The 12,406-nt window shown below is 35.0% G+C and overlaps 1 protein-coding gene across 26 annotated transcripts in view; it reads left to right on the top strand.

The window, feature by feature from the left end:
- Nucleotides 1-12,406, top strand: part of LOC110844267 (calcium-activated potassium channel slowpoke) — a 65,577-nt gene that overhangs the window by 34,188 nt on the left and 18,983 nt on the right. For 17 of the 26 annotated variants that reach the window (XM_035847311.1, XM_035847330.1, XM_035847315.1 and 14 more), the window contains 9 exons: nucleotides 792-959; nucleotides 4,191-4,215; nucleotides 4,296-4,327; nucleotides 4,410-4,444; nucleotides 6,417-6,527; nucleotides 6,826-6,931; nucleotides 11,393-11,455; nucleotides 12,167-12,200; nucleotides 12,312-12,367. In XM_035847311.1, coding sequence (XP_035703204.1) covers nucleotides 792-959; nucleotides 4,191-4,215; nucleotides 4,296-4,327; nucleotides 4,410-4,444; nucleotides 6,417-6,527; nucleotides 6,826-6,931; nucleotides 11,393-11,455; nucleotides 12,167-12,200; nucleotides 12,312-12,367 — 630 coding nt within the window. Of the gene's footprint in view, nucleotides 1-791; nucleotides 960-1,789; nucleotides 1,804-2,082; nucleotides 2,103-2,194; nucleotides 2,250-4,190; nucleotides 4,216-4,295; nucleotides 4,328-4,409; nucleotides 4,445-6,416; nucleotides 6,528-6,825; nucleotides 6,932-7,796; nucleotides 7,823-7,929; nucleotides 7,992-8,095; nucleotides 8,114-11,392; nucleotides 11,456-12,166; nucleotides 12,201-12,311; nucleotides 12,368-12,406 lie in introns of all 26 variants that reach the window. The other 9 variants (XM_035847333.1, XM_035847332.1, XM_035847309.1 and 6 more) reach the window with 3 other exon arrangements.

The raw sequence follows: 12,406 nt of genomic DNA, 5'->3' as shown, positions 1-12,406 counted from the left end.
AGTCGCGCTCTGCTCTCGTAATTTGCATTCTTTATTATTCTCCTCCGTACGTATAAAGGGAATTGATGAATGAAGAAATTTCATTATCAAGTTTACTCCCATGTCTGTGAGGACAACAGTGTTTCGGTTCTGGCGGGTTTATTACATTTCCTGCAGGGCAAAGCAAGATATGTGAGGTGCAAGAAAGTGGGAGAAAGTGCAAGAAATATGCGCCATCTGGCTACACGCCGTATGAAATATAGCGGCGGGACATAGTTTCCTGCACCTTACATTTCTTGTAGGTCAAAATATTTACCTGCAAGAAACCACTTTCTCCCTGCTATTTCTTGCACTTCTTCGTTACTTTCACCCGAAACACTGGTAAGAACGATCAAAATTTGAGGACAAAAGAGGTCCAATTTGCTATATTTCTTGCACTGCAAAACAAGCAATGCAAGAAATTAGAGGTGCAAGGAACTGGGAGAAAGTGGATGAAACTGTGAGAAAGTGCTAGAAACTGGGATAAGGTGCAAAAACTGGGAGAAAGTGCAATAAATCTGCGTCATCTAGCCACGCGCCGTATGAAGTATGCACGGCAGATCTTAATTTCTTTCAAGTCAAAATATTTACCTGCAAGAAACCACTTTCTCCCCCCTATTTACTTTTAATCGTTACTTTCACCCGAAACACTGTCCCCCAAGTTTATATAATTGCTAGAGTTTGGCCAAAGTAAAATAAGTACGACTCGACTTTCTCTCCCTCTGTTTTAAACTAATTAACATCCTTAAAACTTGTGCTTTCACTTTGAATAGTTGGAGAATTCTGGTGACCCGTTAGACTTTGAGAATCCGCATCGCATCTCGTACTGGACATGTGTGTACTTTCTCATCGTAACCATGTCCACGGTGGGATATGGAGACGTATATTGCACTACCGTCCTGGGAAGAACGTTCCTCGTGTTCTTCCTCCTCGTTGGTTTGGTAAGCCTTTTTCTGACAGATTCCTTCCATGGATTATTAGTCGTGCAATCCTAAATAATTCTGATTCAAGACGTGGCAATACTTATTTCAATACGAAAAATTAGTGAAGCCAGCCAACCAGTCAAATTGGTTCATTGTTATGATTATCTTGTACGTATCATCAAAATGGCATGCTCATCAATCAACCAACCACGTGTTGCCACATTAGCATAAATATGTAAATTTAAAAAGAATGACAAGTCTACTTCGACTATGCATATATATAATCAATCAGTGGCCGCGGAAGCGGGGAGGACATCTGGGCACTTTAAAATTGTAGGGGTTTATATTAATGATGGGGACATCGAAAAACTGTGCCCCTCTGTCCACACCCTTCCGCGGCCAGTGCATATAATAATTATTAATTACTTAAATGTTGTTTGGTTTTGCATAATGTTATCATGTTTGACAAATGCTTTTTGTTTCACGATTAAAATTATTGTCGACATTAGAACAAAAAAGAGTGAGATTTTATAAAATTATTTTACCAGGTAATTTACATTTAGAGTTTTTTCGTAGCTTGCTATTTATCATGTAGTATTTGTTTGTCTGTGTTTTATAATTGTGCAACTTTTCGGTTTTTTGTACATTCCAAAATGTTTTAGGGGTAGGAAGTGCAGTTTTCTTTCTCTGTTACTGTTCGTAAATGTTGAATGTCATGCACTTTCACTAATTATTTGGTAGGCGACACACAATTTGCTAAATTAAGAAAAAATTAACCATGAACATATCTACTTATCAAGAATATTTTTCTAAATGTACTTCAAACTTTTCTTTTTCTGACGCTGTAGGCCGTTTTCGCTAGGTAAGAATATGGTCAATATTTCATTTTTAGCCCGAACCAACGCCCATGTGCGCCAAGTATTTGGCGATAAGTTGTTAGTCAAATTTATTTTTTGACATGCAAAAAAAAATTAGCAAAATAGATTAAAATTTGGAAGTCAAAATAGCGAAATACTTCATTGTATGGATAAGAACTTATACGGATTTTTGAAAGCTATGGTTCGGGCTATTGTAAAAAAAAAGATGTGTCAAAATTTTTTTATGATAAATTTTTAATACCGTTTATATATTAAATATGTAGCTGGATTCCAGAAATTACTGGTAAAAAATAGTGACTCCTCCCTTAATAAAAAATACCATGTAGACGGAAAATAGAACAAAAAAATTTGATTATCTGTATAATTATCCTTCAGAAATCCTTGGGAATAGGCCAAAATTTGGTGGTTCGCACAATCCCCAAGGGAAAAGGTCAGTCTTACTACTTTCCTTTTCCGTTTAGTGTCACTTTTTCTAGTTCAAATTATCTCTTAAAATTCAAATTCTCAAAGTAACCAAAAACATATTATCCCACATCCAGAAATATATTTGACCACTAACAAAAATTCGCTCGCAATTAATAAAAAAAAATTATTGGGCGTACTCATAGCAACGTCTTATTTCGCATGGCAACTGATTTAGCAAAATGGTGAAGCTGTAAAAATTTCTGTCGCAAAATATGAATGCAGATCTATTTCTAAAAGGTTTTTGACATTGTTTTCATAAGTTTCTGTAATTGGTGGTGAGCTTGCGAAATAATTTTGCGAAATGTAAACATGCCAATTTGCTGGGCAAACTTGGAAAAAAATACTAAGGTTATCCAGCAAAAGTTTGGCGAGCTAATAACTTCCATGCAAACTTGCTAAAAAAAATCGTGTTTAGGTTTCCAGTAAAACTTTTCCAAAATAAAAACATGTCCATTCGCTGGACAAACTTGCAAAAAAATGGTATTTTTTTCAAAATTTCTCCACTTTCCCAGTCATGTTGCTAAATTTCCGAAGGTTGCCATGAGTACGCCCTTTGTTAAATACTCAACATACGAAAATACTGACTTCCGCCCAATCAGATTTGAGAACAACCACCCACCTTCATAAAATAAATGTTTACCCACATACTGAAATATAACTTTCTCCTCGTGCCTATACTACCATCAAGAGTGCGAGAGAGAAAGTTGGTTGAATTTGTGTAAATACTAAATTTTTGCCAATTTTTAATCCTACCGCGTCGCATTATACTATACAGTTGCTAGTTACTTACTAGTAGACGTAGTAAAACGCAAAGCTTCCCTAGATTTTGAATATTTAGTGTTTTTACAACATTTTAATATAGCAAAATATAACAACAATAATTTGCAAGCTTTCCATATTTGCCAATATTTAACTTAATAATAAACCAAGTATTTACAACTTGAACATTTAGAGTGCCCTCAATTTTGCCATGCACCACAACACACGTCATCAAAACATCATGTAAAAACAGTTAAGAATTCATTTAGGCATTCATAAAAAAAGAACATGTTTTTTTAATTTTATTTCGAAAAAGAACAAGGATTTCGAATTTTTGCATGCGTTATGAGTTGTTGAATGGCTCAGTTTGATAATATTGCAAATACACTGCAATAACTTTTCGCATTTTAACATTGCATGCAAATAATTTTTGCATTGATATATGGTTGTTATTGTTGTTGTTGTTGCACTTTTACATTTATATTTATGTACTCCAAAAATAAAAATAAATGATGTTTAATTAATGATTAACTTTCTAATTAATTGACACGAATTACACGAGGAATTAAACTAACACGACTACTTTGTTGGAAAATCGTATGTACATTAATTCATTGGGACTGGTATCGTGGCTGAAATATTTAAGATTACGGTGAAAGTTTATGATTTCATTATTTTTTTATCGACTACTGTTCGTTCAAAATTTTGTAAAAGGGCAATCGGCCAAAGTTTCTGATTGGCATTGACAGCGATTTAATTATGCATATATATTCTGTATTTTAAAACGTAAAAGTTGGAAAATAATGTATTTTTAACAAAATTAAATCATCCGCCAAATAACCTTCCACATTTTTTACTTCACATTAATTTTGAACGAACCGTAGTTTACTTAAATTTTAATAAGCTATGCCATTTTGATGTTTTATTTAGTTATTTTTATTTCTTATTTTTAAAACCAGTTAATAAATCATAGGCTGTTTGGCTGACATACTTTATAAGATATGTAAATTAAGTGAATGCAAAATTGCCAATAGTTTAAATTACTACAGAAATTGCCAAGACTTGTCTGTGAATTATAGCCGTCTAAAAAAATCATTTTTTAGTCGAAATACTGTAAGTCAACTATTTAAAAAATCTATAATTACAGGCAATTTTTGCCTCCTGCATCCCAGGTTTGTTCCAACTAATTAAAAAAATTCTTCTTAAAATTATCGCTTATTTAATCACCTTTTTTATATTTCCTCGTCTTCAGAGATAATCGATTTGATAGGCTCACGGCCAAAAGTAAGCTATCAAAAAAAAATCTTGTGTATGAAAAAAAACATGCGTCACATATGAAAAAAATGCAATTTTCTCCCATCATTAGTACGGCGGTACATTAAAGAATGAACGCGGAAGGAGGTTAGAGCATTCTATAAATTTTTATTTAAAAATAAAAAAAAACACTTTATTTTTTAATACCTAGTGAAACCTTGTGTATACGTTAACACAACTTACAAAACGAATTAACTCAATAACCTTATAAATAAATATTCAATCCTGTAGATTTTGGAGTATCCTATTTATTCTTCTTCTTCTTCTTCTTGAAAACCCAACACGAATCACCAGATTACTTACATGCGAGTCTATGTGAATTCATATAAATGTGCTCTCTATTTTCACAATTTTTTTTATTTCTTGTCCTTTCTTTTTTCGTATTTTCCAGTAAAAAATCTGTGTAATGTAATGTGCTGTTTCTATATTTCTCTATCTCACTTTCTTTTTCACCACCACATGTCACATTTTTGTATGTGTGCATGCCTATTCTGTATTTATGTGTCGTAAACACACTATGTAGTCGTACACCTATACTTATTTATTGCAGTGTATCTTTGTTGTATGTATTGGTCCGCTTGCGTGTACATGCCGATAGTGAAAGTCGTATACAGTACACCACTTATTTACTGTGTCATTTAGTTAGTGACATTGTTTCCATAGAAAATTATTAGTCGTGTACGTAATATGAGTAGAGTTGTAGTAAAAAGAGAAAATTTGTAGTGAGCCAGTAGACTTTGGAATTGAATTATTGGATTATAATTATGTTTTCTTTTTGTATTTAAATATTTAACTATTTAAAAATGCAATCCTCACATATTTATGACATGGAGGACGAGGCTAAAGTAGTCTCATGGGAGGAGATTGATGATGATGATGATGTCGATGATGATGCAACTAGAAAACAGAAAACAGACTTTGTGTATTTTATAGGTAATGAACTTTCTCTTTCGTAAATAAATACTTTCTTCAGTGGCAAGTATTAGTTGACAATTAAGAAATGGAAAATTATGGCAGGAACACTGAATAAAATTGCATTAATTAATTAACATTTTTAGCGTTTTGAAAGTAAGGGAAATTTGCTTATTTAAATAATTGTACTTTAAGGAGAAGAAATCCGTCCTGTTACACTATTTACTTACACTTGCTTTTCTCTTTTCTCACCACTTTCCCCCCGTAGTGGTTCGAAATAAGTATCTATTTTTGTGTTTACTAAGAGCACTTTCTTTTAAAAACTGTTAGTTTAACTTGAGTAATTTTAGACTTGTGCTTGCTTAATGCTTCAACCTTGTCAATTTACAACCTCCTTTTCCCAAAATGTCACCTTTCCCCGAACATGGATACAAACATATAACACAAAAAGCATTATCAGACACGCAGAATTCTGTGTACATGCTCACTGACACCTTTACAAAACAAACATAAAAATAACTTTGACTTTCTCTGTCACATCAAATCAAAAATTTTACATTTACCATTCATACATAAACATTAAGCAACACTATGATTTTTTTTCTTTATGTAATAATGACCTAAAAGGTGAAAGCGGGCTACCTTTAATATGTTTTTATTAGACGAAATACGATTAAAAATAAGAGCTGCTTTCTCCTTTTAGACAGTCGTAATAATAACGACTAAAAAGTGAAAGCGAGCTACTTTTAATGTATTTTCCTTACTAAACGAGATACGAAATATGATCAAAAATGAGTAGCTGCTTTCTCCTTTTAACCAGTCGTGATACGTAATAACGACCAAAAAGTAAAAGCAAGCTAGGTTTAAAATTCACGTATTTTTTATTCAACGAGATACGAAATACGATTAAAACTAAGAGCTGCTTTCTCCTCTTAGTCAGTCGTGATAAAAACGACCAAAAAGTGAAAGTGGGCTGCTTTTATAATATTTTTTTACTAAATGAAACGAAATACGATTAAAAATACGAGCCGCTTTCTCCTTTTAGTCAGTAAAAATGAACATTATATGTCATTTATCTTGATTTTTGAGCTGTGAGTGACTTTCACCCATCATAAGTATGAAACTAATCTAATTTTAACCTGCGTAGGCATATCGTCGTATGTGGACACATAACGTACGAATCCGTGTCTCACTTCTTAAAAGACTTTCTCCACGAGGACAGAGAAGATGTCGACGTTGAAGTAGTCTTTCTTCACCGGTAAGAAATTCTCATCTTTTAAATTAATTATTTCTCTAAAAAAATAATGATAATAATTCACATCTAACACAAAACTTAACACGCACTAATAAAAAAAATACCGTAATATTTATGATAATAACAATTAATTAATACCTTGTCGAGGACAAGTTAAATACTACTAAACTAACAACCTTTACCCAAATACTAAAAAAAGTGAAGAAGAGAATGTCGTAGATTTGTGTAACATTTTACTTCATCCTCCTCATAATTATTAGATTGGAATATGCAAATGGTAAATTTTATGAGGAAAAATTAGGAAAGAACCGGATTTGGAGTTAGAAGGGTTGCTGAAGCGCCACTATACGACGGTCAAATTTTTCCAAGGGAGTATGATGTGCAGTGGTGATCTTGAGAGAGTCAAGGTTAGAGGATTATATCCCCCTTCAGACCCCCCCCCCTTTTTCCAATAATAATATTACTCTTACTTTCTTTCTTAAACAGCTTTAAAAACCAAAAAAAAAATCTTAACCGTTTCTGTTTGCTTCGTATGATCCATTTAATTAATTTTAAAATGTAGACAAAATATTTTCAAAATATTTTCAAGGTTTAAAGGAAAAGAAACTAACATGTTTTATCAATTTATTCCCCATTCTTTACCATATAATTAGCAATACTTAATTAATTAATTAGCATTGTTGCTTTTAGTCGATGTATTTCTTACCCCCGAATTTCTTACCCTTTTTGATGAGAGTAAAATTTGATAAAAATCTTAATTTGCAGAGCAAAATGCATACTAATACATTCCATCATTGACTAAATTTTTATATTTCTCGCTCATAGATCTTCTTCGTAGATTATTATTATTACGTAAATTTAGTACTTTCACTTTCTATTTTTTATAGGTTTGAAAATTTTAACCCGCTTATAAACTTATGTATTACTACTAATATTAAATATTAAATATGTATTCATTCATACTTTATTTGGATTTAGTTACGTTAAATGATTGAGTTTTACTTCGTATCATCAATGACAAATGAATAGGGTGGAAATAATTAATAATAAGAATAAGAATACGATAAGGTAGAAAACACATAAATAATATTGCGAGGTTCACAAACAATTCGACATACAATTTAAATCTTAAATACACACAGATCTCATTATGGTTGGTATTTTACAATTAGACCATTTTTGTATAAGAAACAAATACAAAAAATGGTCTAGTTTTAATGCACAGACCATAACAATCTACCTAGTTTCTTGACAAAACCTTACTTTACATAGAAAACCACCGGACTTGGAGCTAGAAGGTGAGCAAATTAGAGAAAATTAGAAAGTCGCCGCTACGAAATTCTGCGTTTTACAGACAAAAGTGCAAATATTCAAGGTTTTCATCCTGATTTTCCTTATTTTCAAGGTCTTTTTAAGAGACATTTCACAACGGTAGAATTTTTCCAAGGGACGATTATGAATCCGATCGTAAGATTAAGATTAAGATTTAGATTAGGTCGCCTCGTTCTAAAAAAACATCTCTTTCTCTGCATTTCTCTACCCTTTGATGACTTTCGGACTGGATAAAACAGGACCTGCAAAGGGTCAAGGTAATCGAATCCACTGTCAACTGTGTAAATGTTCGATGTACGCATTTATATATTCGTGATTGTTGTTGTTCTGCCAATGACGAGCAAAATGGCTAGAAAAAAAAAGTTTTTTAAAAAATGCACATTTTCAAGGAAAATAAGCGCAGCAGCTGCAGAGCAATTTAGTCGTGTTGAGCAATTTGTCTCGTCAATTGATTGATGTACGTAATTAATGTTTCTGTGTTTAAACAAGAAAAACTCACAAAGACGTCTTAATTGTGGACAATATATTGTTGTAAAGCACAAAATACACGTTATTGTTTGCATCAGAAAAAACTTGCAGCTACATAAATACCACTATTTAGCTATGGGTTGCTTTCGTAATTTCGAAATAGTTTAATGAAGCAATTGAGTAGTAAATAGTTTTGGTGATGAAATTGTCATTTAAAGGTGACAACAAGTGACATACTTTACACCATATTTTTTTAGCACAGAATAGAGCAGAGATTCGCAATGAAATATTTACATGCAAATTAGGAGTTAAACATTCACATGACTCGAATACATGAGTATTAGCATACATACAAATTTACGCAGTAGGGAAACTTTAATAAGCACAGTGGCCGCGGAAGTGTGGGGACAGAGGGACAATCACCCTAATCGACAACCCTACCACGTATCTCCCCATGTTATGTGAACCCTTGCTTTCCCTACACAATTATGTTAATGCCCCGAAAAATTCTCACCGCTTCCGCGGCCACTGATTTCCAGACCGGAGAGAAACTTACAAATGAGATCAGATTAAAGTTGAATAATTCAAAATTGAATTAATGAGGTTGCATCAAAATTAGCACCTCGTCCAACCAACACTTCTCTCCCGTACTATATAATTTTACTCAAGGAGAAAGTAAGCCGGCCACTCAGCATTGTGCACCACAAAGACTTTCTCCTTCTCAAGAGAGGCTCGAAATCCGAATAATTCAAGGAGAACTTGACTTGAGTTGTGCGAAGGTTACGAAATTATGAATTATGAAAGACAATCCTACTTACAAAGAGAGAAAGGAAATGACAATATACCCGACGTGCTGTTTTCACATCTCACCCACACACAAAGTATGTAGGAAGAAAGTTTACTAATCTGTTTAACAATGGAGATCTCCCAGTGTATGGTCTCTGGATTCCGCAGATTGGCCTCAGATTTTTGGCAAATTAGTAGGAATTGATCGAAAATTTAATTGGTATGAAATTTGCGAAAGGCACGATCTCCCAATGGGCACATTTGGCCGAAATATTTGCATCCGAAGAGGAGAAAACGCGCCTTAAAGGCGACAAATTTTACACTTTCGAAATTTGCTGCGCGCTTTCTCCTCCTGGGATGCAAATATCTCTGCTAAAAGTGCCCATTGGGAGATCGTGTCTTTTGCAAATTTAATACTTCTTAAATTTTCGATAGATTGGCAATAGGGTGGCTATTTTATAATTAGGCCTAATTATTTTAAAGAAATGCACACAAAATTATATCTAATTTTAATTCACAGACCATAGTTGTCTCAAAATCGGAGAGCGTATACTGGGAGACCTCCATTGTTCGTAAGCAAAATGCATCCCTGTAACCACCAGGATTACCGAATAGTTATACAGTATTGTTTTCGATGACGTTGATTGATCTCCACAATTTCTCCCACATTCCACATTCCACCTACCACCACCACCACCTCACCATAAATTATTGTTCATCCCAAGCCAAGAGTTTTGTCCGAGGAGAAGGAACAATGATCCACAAAAATTCAGTGTCTCAAGGGAAATGAGCTGCAAAACTTGGAATAGCATGCAGCAGTGGCCGCGGAAGGGTGAGGGGACAGAGGGACAATGTCCCCACGGTTATGCGATGTCCCCATCATCTCCCCATCTTATATAAACCCGTCCTTCCCCTCTCCTACAATGGGCGTACTCACGACAATGTCTAATTTCGCATCGCAAATAATTTAGAAAACTTGCGAAAATCAAAAAATTATGTCCCGAAGGGATTCGCAAAATATGACTTCGCAAATCTACTAAAGACACCAATTTCGACATTGTTTTCAAAGATTATCTCTTTCTGGTGAGGATGAGTTTGAGAAATAATTTTGCGAAATAAGAACATGCCCAATTGCTGGGTAAATTTGCGAAAAAAAATCATGGTTTTCTAGCCAAATTTTTGCGAAATCTCGTAAAACTTCTCAATGTACGCTCAATGTACATGTCCCCACACCTTCCGCGGCCACTGGTGCACACACTATATTCTTTTCTGCATCCCGTTGAGATTAGAATTCAGAATGTAATGTGGTCGGTAAGGTGGATGAAAGATCCAACTATTTGCAAAAGTTGAAGGAAAGTTATGCGAGATTCCTGGCACCCCAATTTCTCTTGGAAAAAGAGAAAGTAGGATGATCCCACGTTTTGCTGGCGGTGCAGTTTTGACACAGTCATAAATTTCCCGTAGTGCTCATATTTTTATCGAGTTGGTACACATAAAAAAGGATAAAACACCAGATTAAGTAGAACATTTTACAGAAAATATTTCGTAGGGTCATCATCATACATGTATTTGTGTCATTTATTCTGCATGAAAAAAAACATGAGTTATTGCAGCAATAATTTCTTAAAATTACGTTAATTTAAGAATTATTTTGACATTATTTCTTCATCTGACAAGGGAACGTACCATGGTGTTAAACAAGTTAAGGGTCAATACCAGCATGACAAAATGCATGGAAAAATTTGCATGACTTTTTCAGTAAAGTGAAGTAATTTCCGTGTAAAATTTACTTTTGGTCAAGTTGTTGGGACTAAATCTGTGACGAGTGTACCTATTTGCATAATTTCAAGTGTGGGGGGCTCTTTACATACAAAAAATTCAATTCTGCATAACTAATTCTCAGAAACATTACTTATTTCCGCTACAAATTGGGTGACTAAAAAATTAATGAAAACTCGACTCATTTGACACCTTGGTACGTTCCCTTGTAAGTCTGAAAATTGTACAATTTTTTTGTAAAACGCTTTTAACACCGTGCTTCCGTACTGCACAAAAGTCGGTTATGAAACACATAATATTTATTTAGCTCTTCGTCGCCTAATGCTTGTTCGGCTTAAATAAACAGTGAATGCTTTGTGCTAAAAGTTACAAGCTTGCTTGCCTGCTTGTGATCTACATTTGAGAGAAAAAAGTTTATTTTTAATATCTCTAACACGTTGTGATTTAATGGACTTGGGGAACAGGTGCATGATGAAATTAACGCTTGTGTGATCTTAATGTAGGTCCATGAGGCGGATGCTTGCCTCGTGCTGGCGAACAAGTATTGCCAAGACCCGGATGCTGAGGTAAGTACATTTACACATCTCTGATACGCAGTGGCCCCGGAAGTTGTGGGGACATAAGGGGACATTGCCATTGTAGGATGGGGGGAGGGTTTATATAAGATGGGGACATCGAATAACCGTGGGGACATTGTCCCTCCGTCCCCACACTTCCGCCGTCACTGTATCTCTTAACAAATGGAACATCTCTGAAGTGGCCGCGGAAGCCGTGGGGACATCGGGGGACATTGTCATTGTAGGATGGGGGGAGGGACGGGTTTATATAAGATGGGGACGTCGAATATGCGTGGGAATATTGCCCCTCCGTCCCCACACTTCCGCCGTCACTGTATCTCTTAACAAATGGAACATCTCTGAAGTGGCCGCGGAAGCCGTGGGGACATCGGGGGACATTGTCATTGTAGGATGGGGGGAGGGACGGGTTTATATAAGATGGGGACGTCGAATATGCGTGGGAATATTGCCCCTCCGTCCCCACACTTCCGCCGTCACTGTATCTCTTAACAAATGGAACATCTCTGAAGTGGCCGCGGAAGCCGTGGGAATCTCTGGGGACATTACCATTGTATGATTAAGGGAGGGACGGGTTTACATAAGGTGGGGAGATGATGCGGACATCGAATAACCGTAGGGACATTGTCCCTCTTTGTCCCCTCAAGCTTCCGCGGCCACTGGTAGAAGGTTCAAATTCACTCCTATCTTCCCGATTTCTAGGATGCTGCCAACATTATGAGAGTCATTTCCATCAGTAAGTTATACCCACAAATTTGAATAAATGGCGTGATGCACTTCGCTTAAGTAGCTCACGAGGAAAGTAAATCTAATAACGGTTAAAAATGCATTTTCTTTTTCCCTGTAGAAAATTTTAGCGACGAGGTTCGCGTCATCATCCAGTTGATGCAATATCATAATAAGGTAATAATTGAATAGTAATTCAGTCATAAAATTCTGGTG

The sequence above is a fragment of the Folsomia candida genome, unplaced genomic scaffold (genome assembly GCF_002217175.1).
Source record: "Folsomia candida strain VU population unplaced genomic scaffold, ASM221717v1 Fcan01_Sc002, whole genome shotgun sequence".
Taxonomy (NCBI): domain Eukaryota; kingdom Metazoa; phylum Arthropoda; class Collembola; order Entomobryomorpha; family Isotomidae; genus Folsomia; species Folsomia candida.
The sequence above is the reverse complement of the archived record's forward strand: the minus strand, read 5'-3'. Positions and strand labels throughout refer to the sequence as shown.